The sequence below is a fragment of the Myotis lucifugus genome, unplaced genomic scaffold, assembly GCF_000147115.1.
Source record: "Myotis lucifugus unplaced genomic scaffold, Myoluc2.0 scaffold_200, whole genome shotgun sequence".
Lineage (NCBI taxonomy): Eukaryota > Metazoa > Chordata > Mammalia > Chiroptera > Vespertilionidae > Myotis > Myotis lucifugus.
The window spans coordinates 555,129-574,127 of NW_005871248.1; the positions used below are offsets into that span (position 1 = coordinate 555,129).

The 18,999-nt window shown below is 39.1% G+C and overlaps 1 protein-coding gene and 1 long non-coding RNA gene across 4 annotated transcripts in view; one reads left to right on the forward strand and one right to left on the reverse strand.

Annotated features, from left to right (window-relative positions):
- Window positions 1-16,761, forward strand: part of GREB1L (growth regulation by estrogen in breast cancer 1 like) — a 127,647-nt gene extending 110,886 nt beyond the window's left edge. Inside the window, exons 29-34 of the mRNA XM_006097390.3 lie at window positions 4,362-4,527; window positions 5,684-5,911; window positions 6,839-6,980; window positions 9,105-9,305; window positions 11,873-12,011; window positions 14,705-16,761. Coding sequence (XP_006097452.1) covers window positions 4,362-4,527; window positions 5,684-5,911; window positions 6,839-6,980; window positions 9,105-9,305; window positions 11,873-12,011; window positions 14,705-14,868 — 1,040 coding nt within the window. The 3' untranslated portion in view covers window positions 14,869-16,761. The remainder of the gene's footprint in view (window positions 1-4,361; window positions 4,528-5,683; window positions 5,912-6,838; window positions 6,981-9,104; window positions 9,306-11,872; window positions 12,012-14,704) is intronic.
- LOC111827679 lies at window positions 1,872-16,815 on the reverse strand. Of its 3 annotated transcripts, none has more exons than XR_002831340.1 (3): window positions 16,760-16,815; window positions 11,806-12,004; window positions 1,872-2,256 (listed from the first exon to the last, which is right to left on the reverse strand). It is a non-coding gene; the product is annotated as an uncharacterized LOC111827679 (long non-coding RNA). The 3 variants fall into 3 exon arrangements; XR_002831339.1 differs by lacking the exon at window positions 1,872-2,256 and adding an exon at window positions 4,441-4,574; XR_002831338.1 differs by lacking the exon at window positions 1,872-2,256 and adding an exon at window positions 8,346-9,283.
- Between the last annotated feature and the right edge of the window lie 2,184 nt (window positions 16,816-18,999).

Here is an 18,999-nt window from a genome sequence, read left to right on the forward strand (position 1 = left end):
GGGCACTTGGTTGCTGAGTGTGACAGGGTTGTTGAGGGAGGCACTGGAGAAATCTAGAATGCCTCCATTTACCTCAAACTGGATCAGTAGTTTAGAGCAGTACTGTCTGGTCACTTCTCGCATCGTAGTTCTTAATCATTTTTCTGACCCGCTTCTGTGGGTGTCTGACTTCGTGCAGAGTCTCAGAAGGGCTGAGGATCAAGAGCCGCTAATTGACACTTTTGAGGGAAGTAAGAACATCCAGCTCAGACCTGGAGTGAACAGCAAATGAGACCCGAGAAGTTTCCCTAAGTCTACATGGTCCTCCTTTCCAGGGTCTCTCTTGCCCTTATTGTCCCACTTCACTGCTGCCTCTCCCTCTGTCTGTTCATCTCTCTCCTCTTCTTATTAGGTCTCTTCATTTGTTCTCCTTTCCACTCCTTTTCACGTTCTTAAACCTTAGCCTTAATACAGGATTAGAGTATTTTTTAAAATTGGTTTATTATTTTGATGCAATTTTATTTTCCATGTTTATCACTTTATAGCAATTAAGATTTTTACATATTTCTGATCCTTTATCCTTCCCAAAACCACATATCCCCAAACTAAAATATTTTTCTATATGAATCTGATCCTCAAATTACCCCTTCCTCTGCTTTATTGACCTTTAGGTAAAAAAAGTTTCCTCATCCCAGATCTGCCTGAATTTCCTTAGTGCTAGCTTTGCCATTTTTGCAAATTTGGGGGGAGAAAAGCCAATATATATGCAAATGAAATTAATGCAAATATCTTTTTTCAATTTTACTTGTGATAAGAAACACATTACATAAAACTTACCATCTCAGCCATTTTTAAGTGTACAGATCAGCAGTGTTCAGTATACCCACATTGTCGTGCAACCAGTCTCCAAAACTCTTCCTCTGGCAAAACTGAATCTCAGTACCATTAATTCCTTTTTATGGCTGAACAATATTCCACTGTATGTCTACACACTTTCTTCACCCATTCACCAATCAGTGGACACTTGGTTGCTCCCCACCTTTTGGCTACTGTGAATAATGGTGTTTTGAACATGGGTGTACACATATCTCTTCAAGACCTGTTTTCAGTTCTTTTGGATATAACCAGAAGTGGAATTGCTGAATCATAAAATTCCACTTTTAAGTTTTTGAGGAAGTAGCATACTGTTTTCCATAATGGCTGTACAATTTTACATTCCTACCAACAGTGCAGAATCATTTGTCTTTCCATATCCTCATATCCTAATGGCTGTGAGGTGGATCTTATTGTGACTAGATTTGCACTTCCCTAATTAGTGATGTCATGTGTCTTTTCATGTGCGTTTTAGTCATTTGTATATTTTCTTGGGAGAATCTATTCATGTGCTTTGCCTATTTTTTAATCAGGTTGATTTTGTTGTTGTTGACTTGTTGTTCTTTATATATTCTGGATATTTAACCCCTCATCAGATATATGGTTTGTAAATATTTTCTCCCAATCTGTAGGTTGCCTTTTCACAGTTGTGTCCTTTGCACAGAAGTTTCAGATGTTTACATAGTCTGGCCTTATATTTTTTATTTTGTTGCCTGTGCTTTGGTGTCAGATCCAAAAAATCATTGCCAAATCCAGCATCATCAAGCTTTCCCCATTTCTGAGTTTTATAGTTTTGCTGATTTGGCTCAGTGTATGGAGCATTGACTCATGGACTGAAGGGTCCCGGGTTCGATTCCAGTCAAGGGCTGTACCTCGGTTGCAGGCTCAATCCCCGGCCCTGGTCCAAGTGGGTGTGGGAGGCAACCAATCGATGTGTCTCTCTCACATCAATGCTTCTGTCTCCCCTCCTCCTCCCTTTCACTCTCTCTAAAAATCAATGGAAAAATATCCTCAGATGAAGATTAACAACAAAAAAAAGTTTTATAGTTTTGGTTCTTGCATTAGTTATTTGATCCATTTTAATTTTTTTACATAGTATAACGGTCCAACTTCATTCCCAACACCATTTGTTAAAGAGACTATTCTTTCCCTAATGAATGGTCTTGGTGCCTTTGTCAAATCATTTGAGCATATATGCAAGAGTATAGTGCTGGGCTCAGTATTTTTATTCCATTTGTCTATATATCTATCTTTATGCCACTACTACATTGCTTTGATGATCGTAGTTTTGTAGTAAATTTGAAATCAGCTAAGAGACCTCCAACTTTGTTCTTCTTCAAGATTGTTTTGGCTCCTCAGCGTCCCTTGAGATTCCATATGAATTTAAAGATGGACTTTCTACTTCTGAAAAAAAAAAATTGAGATTTTGATTGAGATTCTATTAAATCTGTAGACTGCCTTGGGTAATATTGACATCTTAACAATATTACATCTTCTGATCCTTGAACATGTGATGCCTTTCCATTTGAGTCTTACTTAACTTCTTCTGCAGTGTTTTGTGCTTTTCTGTGTACAAGTCTTTTGCCTCCTTGATGAAACATTTATTCCTAATAATCATATTCTTTTGGTACTATTATATTGTTTTCTTTTTTTTTTAAATATATTTTATTGATTTTTTACAGAGAGGAAGGGAGAGAGATAGAGAGTTAGAAACATCGATGAGAGAGAAACATCGATCAGCCGCCTCCTGCACATCTCCCACTGGGGATGTGCCCGCAACCCAGGTACATGCCCTTGACCGGAATCGAACCTGGGACCTTTCAGTCCACAGGCCGACGCTCTATCCACTGAGCCAAACCGGTTTCGGCTATTATATTGTTTTCTTAATTTCCCTTTTAGATTATTGTTATATAAACCCAACTGACTTTTGAGTGGTTTTGTATTCACTGACTCACTTTATTCTAACAGCTTTTTGTGTGTGTGAAATCTTTAGGGTTTTCTACATACAAGATAATGTTGCCTACAAAGAGAGATACTTTTACTTCTTCCTTTACAACTTGGATGCCTTTTATTTCTTTTTTGCCAAATTGCTCTGGCTATGATTTCCAGGATCATCTTAATGTGGACATCCTTGTCTTATTCCTGATCTTAGAGAAAAAGCTTTCAGTCTTTCACCACTGAGTATGTTACTGTGGGTTTTTCATATATGATCCTTATTATGCTGAGAATGTAAACTATTACATTCATGCTCTTAGACAGTATATTTTCCTAAATCCTATTTCTCTTCATCTATTCAAATAGTTTTCCTGGTTAGACTTGCTAGCTTTACTACCCTTCATTTCATTATCTACATTTTGTTTTCATTTTAGGGTGGGCCACTCATAAAATTTGGCTAATGCCTGGTGATAATCATCTTTAATATATATTTTTTATTGTTGACAGTATTGCAGATATCCCCTACTCCCCCCTCTTTGCACTCCTCCACTAGCCCCTGCCCACCCCAGGACTTCACCACACTATTGTCTGTGTCCATGGGCTATGCATATATGTATGTAAGTTTTTTGGCTAATCTCTTCTCATCCCCCTCACCCCTCTGAGATGTGTCAGTTTGTTACATACATCCATGCCTCTGGACCTATTTTGTTCATCAGCTTATTTTGTTCATTAGATTCCACATATAAGTAAGATCATGTGATATTTGTCTTTCTCTGACTGGCTTGACAATCATCTTAATTGCTAGCATTCATTGAGTACTTAGTACATGCTAGGCACTATCCCAAGCACCGTACAATTCGCGAAGTAGATGCTATCATTGCCTTCTTACAGGTGGAGAAGCCAAGGCACAGGGGAGTTAATTTGTTCATTGTCAAAGTTAGAAAGTGGTGGAATCAGGATTCAAACCTAGGCAGCTTGGCTCCAGTCTTTTCTACTACTCACTATACCACACAGCCTCTTGCAAAAAAAAAAAAAATAGGAAAAAAATGCCAGTTTCCAGAATCATCTTCAGAGAAGATGCTACCAATTTCCTAAAGTTATCTAAAGCAGGGAACACATTAGTGTAAGTGGCATACCCACTAACCGCAGGCTCTGGCTACTCCCTAGTGCAGGACATGTGAGAGACTGCTTCTGAGACAGAGCCTCTTATCATGACTTTCAGAAACTGACTAGTAATCAGTTTCCTCCATGTGGCATCCTTTGTCCTATCAGGGAAACTGGATTCTTGCTATATTCCTCAAAGTGTAGTTCATGAATCATCTGTATCATCAGACATCTCTGGTTTCTGTCCCCTTATCAGACCTACTCAAGTGAATCTTTGGTGTTAGGCTCCAGGAGTCTGCATTTTAAAGACTTCCTCTGTGATTTTTACCTACACTAACGTTTGCTCTGAAAATCTAGTTGACCCTGCTCACAGTGGTCACCATGTGAACAGGCATGCCTGTGGAGAGTGTGAGCTGTCTGTGGGGCTTCCTGAGTGAAGGACGTGCAGCTGTACTTGTGTTGCCTTCCAGGTGCTGCCAGGTTTCTCATTAAGGAGCTGTCATACCACAACCTGGAACTGGAGAGGAACCGCCTGGAAGAGCTGGGAATTAAACGCCAGTGTGTCTGGCCTTTCATCGTTGTGATGGATGACTCATGTGTCCTGTGGAACATTCACAGTGTTCAGGAGCAGACCAGGTAGTGGTACTTCCCGAGCAGTCCTATTGAGAAGATCCTCTCCTTGGCTGCAGTTATGCATGGAAGTAAATAGAAGAGGTATAGCTTTCCAGAGCAGAACGTTCATCCACAAGACCACCCTCACAAGTACATTTTTTTAAAAATTTAGACATTCAGTATGCCATTAAATTCCCGGACCATTTCTGCATCATGGCTTTGGTTAGCTATAAATCTTTTGAGAGTATGTTTTGTTTAGAAAGTCCAGCCCTTGCTGGTTTGGCTCAGTGGAGAGAGTGTTGGCCTAAGGACTAAAGGGTCCTGGGTTTGATTCTGGTCAAGGGCCCGTACCTTGGTTGCAGGCTTCTCCTTGGCCTGGGCCCTAGTCAGGGCGTGTGCAGGAGGCAACCAATCGATGTGTTTCTCTCTCATTAATATTTCTCTCTGTCTTTCCCTCTCTCTAAAAATCAATGGACAAATATCCTGGAGTGAAGATTTAAAAAAAAAAAAGTCATTGGCTTCTAAATCAGGGAACCTGCTTTTTAGCCCCAGCTTTGCCATGTTATCTGGATGAAAGGGAAAATTATTTCACCTTTCTCAATTTCATCACCTGTAAAATTATGGTTGGGGCAGTCTCAGAGGTTTTCCTCTTGGGGCAGTGGTGAGGGGTCCATGAGAACCAGAAGGATAATAAAAATGGGAAAGTCCAACACAAGAAATGGCCCCAGATGTCAATAACACCCTCGTTGAAACACAGCCAGATTTCTAGGCCCTTCCAATTCAAACGTTGTGATTTTGTGTCCTTGTGGATTTGAAGTCAGTGACGTTCTCAAATATTCCATTATACAATAATTACCAGAACTAGGAAGTATACTTCTGACCTCGGGCTACCTCACTCTGGTAACTTACCGCTCGTTATTCACTTTGAGGCAGGGGCTGGCTTTGTTTCTCAGTCTTAAAGTGATGCACCCCACCCCCTAGAGGCAGTTTCCTAAAATTAGCAGTCTGGCAGTATGAAAACTGGGCTTGATACCTTCCTCCATTCCAGGCTAAGAGAAAGTAAATGAGCTAATTATATCACAGATATTAATACTGTATAGTAGTGTTGGCCCTTCATAAATGACCCTGTTTTCAATAATATTTATTGATAACTTATATAAACTAACTTTACATTTCATAGCCAGCCCATGGAAGCAGGAGTTTCCAGTAAGAATGTGTCCTTGAAGAGTGTCTTACAGCACATTGAAGCAACACCAAAAATCATCCACTATGCAATCCTGGGTATACAGAAATGGAGCAGCAAGCTGGCTTCCCAGAGTCTGAGGGTCCCGTTCTCCAGGTGCCACGTGCACGATTTCATTCTCCTCAACATAGACCTGACTCAGAATGTGCAGTACGACTTCAACAGGTAGTCAGGCTCTTGGGTGCAAGTAACCCTAGTCATTGTCTCTACCCAGCTCTAGCCTGTTTTTTATTCCTGTTTCTGTCTTTAATTGAAAACTGAGAATCTCTTTACATGGACAAGAAGAAAGGGGGAGAATCAAGTCTCAAAGTGTCCCTTCACCATCCTTCAAACTGACCCAAATCCTTAACAGGTGTTACAATATAAAATGCTTGGGAAATGTTTCAGCGATCTCATTATTCAACAAAAACTGAAACAGGGACAAACTGTTGAATCAACACCAGTCAGTGTGTGGACCCATAAGCCCACTGAAGGTTAATTCTTCCTTCTTCCTCTGACCTCAGAAGGTAATCACTTTCTCCAAATGTCAGACCAGAGGTCTGGATCCTGTAGAAAAGCCAGTAAGTGAGAATGAGCAGGCTAACCTTGGCCTTGCCTCCTGAATAAATTATGTCCATATCCTGGAAAATCTGATCTGGCCAAACAAAGAAAAGCCAGGGACTATAAAGCCCCTCTTATGTCAACCCCCAATCCTGTAGCTACTAGAATATTCTGTAGCTATTTTACTTGTTTTAAATTTGACAGATGCTTCATCCTATTTGCAGCCAGAATTTAAAAACTTGGAGCACCTATGCACTCCCGTCTTGCAAGAGTATATAGAATGTGCAGTCTAGTTCGGTTCAAGGAGCCTAAGGTCCCCAAAAAATGTCTGGGACCAAACTCTCCTCACTCCTCCTTTATTTAATGGCTGTAATTCCCAAATCAGGGGCTTCACACAGGCAAGTGTTAGGAGGGCCAGCTCTACAAGAAAGCAAAGTTGATTCTGTTTGAGGCTGTCTCTTAACATCTGCCACACATTTATTTCTTTGTGTGTAATGATCATGGTTGAGATGTGTCAGGTAGCCAAAGAAACCTATTGTGATTATGATTTAGGTATTTCTGTGAAGACGTTGACTTTAACCTGAGAACAAACAGCAGTGGCCTGCTCATCTGTCGTTTTAATAACTTCAGTCTCATGAAGAAACACATTCAGGTTGGAGGGCAAAGGGACTTTATCATTAAACCAAAGATCATGGTAAGTATGCAAGCTTGATTCTACTATTGGAATTAAGACAACAATTTCTTAATTGTTATCTTTGTTATTAGGTACTGGCATTAAGCACTTGCCACTTGTGCTTAGAAAGTGAGGAGTCCTTAATGCCAAATTTGCACTTGCAGTCCTCATTTCCCTTGCTGAGGACTCATCTACAGCCAGACATAACATTTGAAAATACAACAAAATTACTTCTCTTTAGATTTAAGGCTTCACAACTCCTTCAAGGATTTGTGAAGGATTCAGTTTCAAACTTAACATTCTGTATTTTTTATGTAATACATGAGAAATGTAAATCAAGATGCTTGTCAAGAAAATAAAAGACCAGAGACTTCCAGTCAAGATGGTGGCATAGGTAAAATGCGGTACTCACCTTCTCCCACAACCACATCAAAATTACAACTAAACTATAGAACAACCATCATTCAGATCCACCAGAAATCTAGCTGAATAGAAGTCCTACAACTAGGGATTTAAGGAAGAAGCCACATGAAGACTGGTAAGAGCAGACACAGAATGGGCTGGTCAAAAGTCAGAAAGGATCTCTCGGCTGGGGAGGTCCCCTGTGAGGAGCAAAGGATCCTGGCCCCACACCAGGACCCCCAGCCCAGGGTTCCAATGCCAGGAAGAGAAGTGCCTATAACTTCTGGCTGTAAAAACCAGTGGGAATTGTGGCTAAGACAAAGAGCTGCTGGAGTTCCTCTCAAAGGGCCCACACATAGACTTACTTGCACACACTTCCTCTGAGCACCAGTGCTGGGACAGCAGCTAAAATGGTACAGGGATATACAGGGAGGAACTAAATTGTTTGGCATTAGGGTAAGAGTGGGGGGGGGGGGCGCGCTGGCAGAGGCCATTGTTCCTTTTCTTAGACACCTTCCCTCCCTCCCCCACCTCTCACACACAGAGATGACAGGCAGGTGCCATATCTGAGTCTCCATCAACTTGGCTCAGTGTTTTCCTGCCTGCCCTGGTAATTCCTGGAGATCCCACCCCACCCAAGCTATTTCCAGTGGCTTTTTCAAACAAATGGCCTGTCTTGGCTCATGCTTCAGACTTGCCTAAAATCTCTCAAACAAGCAGTGTCTGGCCCATACCTCTCATGAAGTGGCCCCAGGCCTGGCAATAGCAGTTGGCCTTGGTTCACAGCTTAGCCCCACCTGGGTACCTCCAAACCCAGGAAAAGTAGCAGCCATCTGCAGATTGCTTTGTAGCTCATACCGGATGGCACCAGCCAGAACACAAAAGGCAGCTGACCTCGGCCTGCACCTCCCAGGAGTCCACAGATCCAGCGCACCTGTACCCCATGATATCCACAAGCAATATACTCAAGAAGCAGAACAGAAACAGACTTAGATGCAGAGTATATTTTGAAGGTCATCAGATGGGAGGGAGTTGGGGGTTGGGTGAAAAAAGTGAACAGACTAAGTACAAATTGGTTGTTACAGAATAGTCATGGGAGTGTAAAGCACAGCATAGGAAATATAGTCAATAATATTCTAATAACTGTATGGTGTCATATGGGTAACAAGATGTATTGGGATGATCACTTAATAAGTTATATAATGTCTAATCACTGGGGTGTATACCTGAAACTAATCTATTTCAACTGTAATTGAAAAATAAAAATGATTAAAAACAGAAAAAGTAACAGATCAAAACCTGTTAAGGCTGCAAATTCCATGGGCTATCCTTTTCTGTTTAAGAGATACTGGTATCTGATCATTTATAACATGGATCCCCAGTAAGCTTAGAAACCTTTGCTTTTTTTCTCTCTCAGTTGTGATAAATCCCATCCACATCCAGAGCACTATAATAGGCTTCCTATTGGTCCTCACAATGTACTTGCTAAATGCAGTAACTTTCAAAGAAGCCTGCTTTTCCATTGTCTCCTGTTCTTGCTGTGGGTAAATTGTTAGATACGACAGTACTGTTCTGTAGTAAGTGAAAAACATTTTCAGAACCCAAGGACAGACTTACATTTGAGCCTAGCACTTGTCACTGTTGTACTATTATTTGGGGACTGCTAGAATGCAATGCAGTTTCCTTGCCTATTTCATCCACTGACAAACACATTTTCCATGATAATCTCGGCTCTCGTTTCAGGTGTCAGAGAGCTTAGCACCCATCCTGCCCCTTCAGTATGTCTGTGCTCCCGACAGTGAACACACATTACTGGCAGCCCCTGCGCAGTTCCTTCTGGAGAAGTTCCTTCAGCACGCCTCATACAAACTCTTCCCCAAAGCCATCCGGAACTTCAAGAGTCCTGTGTTAGCTGTTGATTGCTATCTTAACATTGGACCAGAGGTAAAGGGGGAGTGGGCTAGTACTGTGCTTTACCCACTTCCATCCATTTATTTTCCATTTTAGTTCCCATTTGAAAAAGACAAAAAGGAACCTGTAACAGACTCATTTATGCAAAGGCTTACACAAGGTGCAATGGTAGTCATCCCTCCCCATACACATTTCACCTCTCCACAATAAGCCAGTGAACACTCAAAGCTTAGCTCTGAGGTCAGCTCTGCTGAGAAGCCTACTACCTCAGCTGGGCAGAAACAGTTGTTTGCTCCCCCCCAATCACATGTATCAGATATTTTATTTTAAAATTATTTATTGTTTAAAGCAGCAGTCGCCAACCTTTCGGACCTCACAGACCACCAGTTGGCAACCGCTGCTCCAAAGGTTTCCTTAAACCAGCAGTTGCCAACCTTCCAGACCTCATGGACTACTGGTTGGCGACCGCTGGTTTAAAATATTACATGTCTCCTTTGTTCCCCATTAACTTCTCCCCAGCCACTCACACCCCCAGCACATGCCCTCACCCCCCTACTGCCTGTGTCCATTGGTTATGCTTATATGCATGCATACAAGCCCTTTGGTTGATCTCTTACCCCCCCCCCGCCCCCGCCTTCCCTCTGAGGTTGGGTGGTCTGTTCGATGCTTCTCTGGATCTATTTTTGTCCATCAGTTTTTTGTTCATTATTTTCCACAAATGAGTGACATCATGTGATATTTACCTTTCTCCGACTGGCTTATTTCACTTAGCATAATATTCTCCAGGTCCACCCATGCTGTTGGAAATGGTAAGAATTCTTTCTTTTTTACAACAGTGTAGCATTCCATTGTGTAGATATACCAGTTTTTTAATCCACTCATCAGATATTTTAATCATGTGATGGTATTTCTCCCCATGCCAGAGGACCACTATGTCTTACCCACTATTGTAGGCACATAAGAGGAGCTCAATGATTGCTGAGCAATTTAAGGTATCATGGAGACCTTTATCATTGTCATTTCCACTCCTGCACTTCATTCTTTTCCATGATTTCCTTATTTGTCATTCTTTCTCTTCTCTGTCTCAAGTTCTCCATCAGTTTTACTTTATAAAAAAATTTGCAAGTTGTACCTTTAGGCTTCTGACCACTGATAGCCAATAGCCTTCAAGACTTAAACAGCTTCTACCACTAAGCTTTCTGTTGGTATTATCAGTACTGTTTTTAAATATTCTATTTTATTCTATTCAAGAACATATCTTCCTTGTAAAGAATTTAAAAAATAAAAGGTATAAATTAGAAAATGAAATCACTTGTAATAGGAACAATAACATTTTGGTATACTACATTTCTTCTTGCCTTTTTTTCTTTACATGTGTTGACAATCTCTAAAGACTGAAACCAATTATATTTAATTTTGAAAACTGATTTTTAGCCCTAGCCGGCTTGGCTCAGTGGATAGAGCATCAGCCTGCGGACTGAAGGGGCGCAGGTTCGATTCCGGTCAAGGGCATATGCCTGGGTTGCAGGCTCAATCCCCTCAGTAGGGGGTGTGCAGGAAGCAGCCAATCAGTGATTCTCTCTCATCATTGATGTTTCTATCTCTCCCTCTCTCTTCCTCTCTGAAATAGTTTTTTTTTTAAAACTGATTTTTAAAATTTAACTGTAAATATTTTACATTCTCACAAGTCTACACTGTGGGTTGGACATGAATTGTTGAATTTTATAAGTAGAAGGAGCCTTACATCAGATACCACACTTTCATGGTATCAACATAAGTTACATGTCCAGCCCAGGTTTCCCAACTCTTCCATCCCAAGATCCAGGGCTTTAGATGTCGGACAACAAAATCCCAATACCACTACTACTAACAGCAGCTAACACTCACTGAATACTTACTGTTTATATTAATTCACAAAATAGTCCTATGAATCAGGTACTACTATCATCTCTACAGAGCAGGAAGATGAAATATGGTGAAATGAAGGAGACTGCTCAGAGTCACACAACTACTCAAGGAACCAGTACTCGAACCCAAGCAGTCTGGCCCACATTTTAGTCATTCCATCCTTCTCAAGGTCCTCCAACTATCTCATTCACTTACCTGTAATTTCTATGGTTACATGGAAGCCATACAGACCTAAAAATTTAATTCATGCAGTTTGAAGCTTCTAACCAATTGAAAATTTAAGTCTATCTACATGAAAAGCTGATTAAAAATGTTTACTCTCACTAATAAGGTGATCTAAACATTTTATCTTTCCTCAGTATGCCTTTCTGTGGAAGGCGGCTTTTTTATTTTATAAACACTCTTAGATGGAGGGGCTTATTTTGTTTCTTACAACTAATTCTTTCATAACCATCTCTGATTATGAGAAATAAACTAGAAGCTTTAAATATGTTAAACCTTGGTACACTAAATAGAAGAGGTGCAAAGCTTAAATAACAAACTCATTTAAGTTTCAATAAAACAAACAAAAAAAAAACCCTTTTCCCTTATCCTGAAACAGACAGCTAAAGAGGAAGATACTGACGCATTCAGGTAAAGTGCAGACATTTTGCTTCTGAAATGCCCATGCTCCTTCTGCTTGATCATTCCAGGTGGCCATATGCTACATCAGCTCCAGACCCCACTCCAGCAATGTCAACTGTGAAGGGGTGTTTTTCAGTGGACTCCTCTTGTACCTCTGTGACTCTTTTGTAGGTGCTGATCTTCTTAAGAAATTTAAATTTCTAAAAGGTAAATCAAATTTAGTATTTTGCTTGTGAATGCTATTGGTTCCCATTGGACAAAATACAAAGGTGAAAAATATATTTTAAAAAGCACTTTAACAGTCATTTTTTGCCAGTAAATTGAGTATCTTGGTTTCAACTGAGGAATCAAGTCTTGATATACTAAGATGAATACTAGATGAATAGCCAGATTTGTGACATTAAATGTTTCACCACTATTAAGTTTAGGAAGGAATCGATGCAAGAAGAGAAGTAATGCTTCTCATATAACCTAATTTTAATAAAAATCAGGTTACTGAGTTATGACAAGTATGCACTATACAAAGAGTTAGTTAGATTTACCTAAGAACAAACTGTAAATCAGGCATCACGAATAATCCTGACAAGATGACCTCTGAGGTCAGTGAAAAAAGTAAGGTCAGAATACTGTGTACACTACAGCATATTACCACTTTATGAGTATAGGTGAAATTAGGTAATTATACACACACCAAAAAAAACCCACACATCTGGAGCAGTAGTGGGGGGTGACTGCCTTGCAGGGGACATTTGACAACATCTGGAGATATTTAGGTTGTCACACTGCTGCTGCTGGCAATATAGTAGGTAGGAGCCAGGGATGTTCCTAGACATCCTATAAGAACAGAGCAGCCCCCCTGGTGATATGCATGTGATGACAGAACAGGACGCGTGCCATTGCTTCTGCCACCATCTGAAACACCCAGTCTTCAGAAAGGCTCAGAAATGCCTCTTGAGCATGGCCATGGACACTCCCTGTCAAGCAACACAAGAGTGAGAAAGCTCATATCCAAGGTGACCTAAAGGGTGGCATGGAGAGAACTGTAAGCAGGCATGTTGACTGTTGTCCTTGTTGCTGTTGGACTGAATCCAGGAGATGGAAAGCTGGAGACGTTAATACCGAAACCTAGGACATGCCATTGCGAGGCCTCCTCCAGGGCTCCCATATATTTCTGATTTTACTTATTATCATAGAGTAGATTTAAAATGTATTCATTAAAAATAATCTTTTTTAGCCCTAACTAGTTTGGCTCAGTGGATAGAACGTCGGCCTGCAGACTGAAGGGTCCCAGGTTTGATTCCAGTCAAGGGCATGTACTTTGGTTGCGGGCACATCCCCAGTAGGTGGTGTGCAGGAGGCAGCTGATCGATGTTTCTGTCTCATTGATGTTTCTAACTCTCTATCCCTCTCCCTTCCTCTCTGTAAAAAATCAAAATATATTTTAAAAATAATCTTTTTTAGATTCTAGGCGACATAGAAATTTGTTAAGTATGTAGTTATTACTTTATGTACCTTTGTTTTCCTTTTAATTTCACCCTCCCCCATTTTATATAATTTTTACTTTTCAATTAGATTACATTCAATATTATTTTGTATTAGTTTCAGGAATACTGCAAAGTGAAATGTCCCCTCAGTATTTCTGGTACCCACCAGACCCCATATATACAGATCACAGTACGACTGACTGTACTCCCTACGCTATCATCTGCTAATAGAGTTTGTGTGTACCCTTCTGGGTTGTGCTGATACATTGATAGGCAAATAGTGTTTTAGGCGCTTACACTGGCCACACATTTTCTCTGCATTAAACATGCTTTTATATCATTCCTATTGAATTTATTCAACTAACTTGTTGAAATAATTCCAATTAATTGGAACTGCTCTTGTTAAAAATACTCAATTTATATGTAGATTAAAAACTAGCTTTTCTCCTAATTATAGATCCTTCTCATTAATCTGCCTCCCAGTGTTTTTGAGAGTTCAAACGGTACAACACTGTTCAAAACTGAAGAATATTAGGTGCCAGTGTCTTTACTCTGCTCACTGTGATACTGCAGAGAAATTATTCTTCATCGCTGCTCAGCAAAATCATTGTATATGCTTAATCATCACTTGTATTACTTCATTTTATTTTTTCCAGTTTCCTTGCATTATATTGTCTCTGATATTGGTTTTTAAGAGCTTGTTTATGACTAAAGATGTTAACCATTTCTCATGCACTGCAAATGAAATACCATGTTTTTTATTACTATTTTACTCTGGTGTTTTACTTTTTGGTTGTATCAAACTTGTGTATTAAATATAATCATGTGCTGTTTTAAAAAAACAAACAAAAGAACTGAGCAGCCCCACAACCAAGAATAATCCAGTCCTATAGAGCTGAGTTTGAGAAATCCTACTTGTGAGTAACACATGAGAAACATTATAGCATTGGTTTTAACACTGGTTACCACAGGGGGAAGGGAGGGTGTAATTGGGAGTTTTTTCACTTTACACTCCTTCAGACTTTTGAATCTGTAATACTACTTATTCAAAATAAACAATAAATTTAAATGATGGGTTACTTTCCTAATATGTTGGTTCTCAGATGTGTTCACTTAGGGCAGCGGTTCTCAACCTGTGGGTCATGACCCCTTTGGCGGTAGAACGACCCTTTCACAGGGGTCTCTTAAGACCATCCTGCACATCAGATATTTACATTACGATTCATAACAGTAGCAACATTACAGTTATGAAGTAGCAACAAAAATAATTTTATGGTTGGGTCACAACATGAGGAACTGTATTTTAAGGGCCAGAAGGTTGAGAACCACTGACTTAGGGGATACATTGTAGAGAGGTGGTAAAGTACCTTATCAATTCCTGAGCCTAAACTGCACTTCTGCTTTTTTTTCCCAAAGGTGCTACCCTGTGTGTCATTTGCCAAGACAGAAGCTCCTTACGCCAGACAATTGTCCGCTTAGAACTAGAGGACGAGTGGCAGTTCCGCCTCCGGGATGAATTTCAAACTGCTAACAGCAGTGAAGACAAGCCCCTGTATTTTCTTACTGGACGTCATGTATGAACTTTTGAAGAGACCAAAAATAGCAAAAGGATGCCTAGGGGGAGTGGGGCAGAAACAATTATTTGGGTTTTTTTTCCTTTAAAGTACAATCACTGTGGAGCAAAGTGCAACATATTTGTCTGTTCTCCAAAGAATGCCCCAAATCTTTGGGGGCATTACTCTCTTTCAGTTCCATTTCAGGACCTTACATTCAGGTTAACTCCACCTTAGGCAGTTATGCAATTACTTAAGACATGGTCTGCCCGCGGAGCCTGAGGAGGATATACTTTGGAGAACGAACATGGAGTTTGCATTGTGTTTTCTACTACACCTTGTTAGGGGTAAAGCTGACTCTCAGCATTAGCTAGCCTGAATGTGTTACATGAGACACCATTGGTGTGGAATTAATTGAAGATTAACGTTTGAGGCCTGAACCCTCAGTTTCTCTTCAGATCTGTACTTTGGTACAGTATTACTCAGGGGTCTGAAATGATAGAATGTAGAAGATATTTGTATTTAAAAAAAGAAGTAGCTTTGTCTTTCTCTGTGCAGTGTTAGTTTAAGATTTATAATCTTATATGTATTGAAACTTTTGGCAAAATTTCCACAGGAGTTTAAAGTTTACTATTTAAACTGAACAAACAAATCAGTAAATGCAGAGCAGGCACTGTGTATATAGCAGCTTCTCCTTGCTTAAATTACTTTGCTTTTTCCATTCTTTAAAAATGTTTCCAGTCTCTAAGCACACCATGTCTATGAGAATATGGAACAGTGATTAATCTTGTATAATAAGAAACCTGATTCAGTAGTTGAGCCAATTAAGGAACTTTTGGCAGTCACCATACGCCCACCCTGCTTGGTTGTAATTAAGCAGTTGACACCAGCAAAGTTACATGTCAGGCAATGGCTCTGTATGGAGTGGAACTAGTTTGTTTCTTTTCAGAGACCCAAGCAAAGCTTCCTTTAAAAGATACACTTAGGGATAAGGACACATGTGTAATACCTTAATAATAATAAAAATAAATAAATAAATGATACACTTAATGAACATTTTATCTGCCTATACTGACAACTACACAGAAATTGATGAAAAGGGAAATGCGCTCATAGAAAGAGACAGAACTGTCTTTCAGTAGATTCTTTTGTAAGGAGTAAGGAAGATTCCATTAAAAAGTCTTTGACTCATTAAAATCAGCAAGGGAAGTGTTTGTTCAGTATCAATAGTAGGAGGCATAAGTTTCTATAAATTTCTCACCATTATTTTAAAATTAAAAACAGATTTTTAGAAAATGTTCTAGAAATAAATCTTTTGGAAGTTTACTCTTAAATTACTCCAATTCTCATCACACAACCTGTTGACATTTTTCTCATTAGCCCGTATGTACCACTTTATCCCCACTTAACATGGCCATTTTTACTTGAATTATCTTATTTATGGCCTGAAACTACTGAAAGGGGGTCTACTAAGCCTGCATTTACTTAGAACAAATAGTGTTAATTGACCAGTTTTATTAGCTTGTGATAACAAGGAGTTTACAGCTAGTAAGATGGAATATACTAACCTGAAAATGGTTTGCAGATCTCTTGGTTTTAATATAGTTACTTATGATGCTTTAAATGTATTTTGAATGAACAATTCTTTTAAACCCCATTTTTAATTGTCCTTAAAAGAGGATCTGATCTGCCTTATGTATGCTTTAAAAATACTCCCTAATTTTAGTATAACAGAATTTTTGGCAAAGGTACGTTTTGAAGTAGGTTGATTTAGATATGAATGTATTTCAAATGTTCCTGTTTGATTGAAAGGGCCTAATGCAAATGATATCAAGAAACCCACTGTTTGTGCAATATTCCAATTATATTACTATATAGGGCAAATAAAATACTTGAAATAATTCTAAAATAGTTGTACCTGGCTGGGGCAGATGGCTTCTCAGGTTTTCTTCTGGCTTTATGGCTTCATAGTCTGAAGAACATTTTTAAAGTAGTTACTTAAATGCAGGTCTCCGTATTAGTTAAGGCTGCACTCTGAAAAATCAAGTGATTATAATCTCTTAAATACTATTTAACCCTGTGGAAGGAAATACCAGAATAAAGTCAAAAGACCATCACCCCAGTGATAGACAGTTCAAATTGATCTGCCTATTCTTTTCAATGTCTTTCTTACTAAGGTTTAAATCTTTTAAAATCACCTTAACAGTATAATTCTTTAGAGAATGTTAGGTCCTTCTCCTTTAAGGATAAAATTGCACAAGCACAGGACACCATGATTTGTTAATACATACCTTGGTGTGTTCAGCTTCAAGCCTTGCCATTCCTTAGAAACATTGTGGCATGAATGTGTTCTCTAGGCCTCCATAATAATTAACCTATGGACCTGTTGAACAATGACAGTTCACACAGGTTAATACTGAATGTAAAGTAAAATTAGAATTGTTGTATTCAGGTTTTTTTTGGCTGTAATTTATGCAAATGCTTTTTTTTTTTTTTTTTTTTAGAAAAGGAGGCACCTGTGTTAACTTTATTACTGTAAAATTTTCTTAACCAAAATTTGGTGAATTTCACTAGTCTACCTCACATTTTGTTTATGATTTTAAATTGTCTTGTGTCTACAGTATGTTCTTGTCCTTCCATTTAATTTGGTATTAAAATTCTCTCACACCCAAAATAAAAAAGTTTGTCTTCTTTAACTTTCTGATATATTCATAAATGGAATGAGCTCCCTGCCTCTGACAGTGTCCAAGAAAGGCTGGAAGTCCATATATCACAGGTTGGATGACTCTTAAGATTCTACTATCCTGGCATAACAGTCCATCAAAGTGTTAAATAACTATCCACAACGATGTCCATTTGCAGAGTTCCACATAATTATGGAAGACAGATCTATGATTATTCAAGAGATGTTAGAAATAGTCATTGTACACATATCCCCAATCTTTTATTTATAGATGACAACTGTACTCGCTTTGCTGTCCTTCGTTGAGGCAGAATGGTTTGCAAGAACTGTGTAATATGACGTAAGATGTTAATCTCCCAATTTATTTCTAAACTCTAACTAATTTTACCAAATTAGGAGAGTAACTGCTATTCCAGAATAATGCCTTTCAGTTAGTTCTATAAACTGTTAAAATAATAGACTTTTATATAGAACCATGAAAACAGTCTCCTAGGCCAAAGGCTCCCATTACCTTGGGAGGGGCAATAAATACAAGTATGATGACAAATTCAAGAGCAAATAGAAACTGCCAGTGTTCCACGACATATTCCAAAACAGTTGCCTTGGAAAGACTAAAAGCTGTGAAACTGTCGTACCTTCCTATTCGGCTACCTAGACCTAGAACAACATCCAGGGACAAACATTTCTTGGAAGTCTCTTTAGTCACTGTAACTGGCCCTTAAATTTCCTTTAGGTCTAAGATAATATTGCTGTAACACTGAAACCCTGGCTTCATTGAAAAACCCTCACTAAAGGTGATTCCAGGAAAGTGAGGCTAAGGACAAAGCCATTCACACTGTATTTTCCTTAGTATTTTACTTCAGTGACTATGACAAAAGATGGAACAAGTTATTTAAGAAAGAAAAAGGAAAGTCATGCCTTTAGTAGATACACCAAGTTCACTATTTTATATTATGAACTGGCAAAATAGTGACATTTATAATTCAAACAAAATAAAATCATTGCATGGCCATGCAGACCAGAGCATACCCCAAATAAAATCAAATAGTTCCTGTCTATACCTGTGGTTCCTATAATGTCTATATACTAGTCATTTTTATAATGAAACAACTATTCAATGGCAGCAGACAAAATTTAAAAGCCCCTTTATAAGCAGCAATTGTAGAATCAACCTCCTTTGAAGTTTAACTGTGACTGCTAGTACATACTTACTGTGTCCAATACTGCCTCCACCATTCTGTAGATCCCTCTTCTTTTTCTAAGGTCACTCTTCAGCCTTCAATTGTGATGTGACAGTGTTGACTCTTCTTTTTATTCTTGAGACTCTTCCCTTAGTTTCAATTACTCTTCTTGGGCATGCCATCTCAAGTAATAATGTTCCTCACAACTTTCTCCTACCCTTTCATTTTATAAATCTCAGGGTGGTGAGCTCTTCTAAATCTTCAAATAACTATATTCATAAATTCCCTTAATCT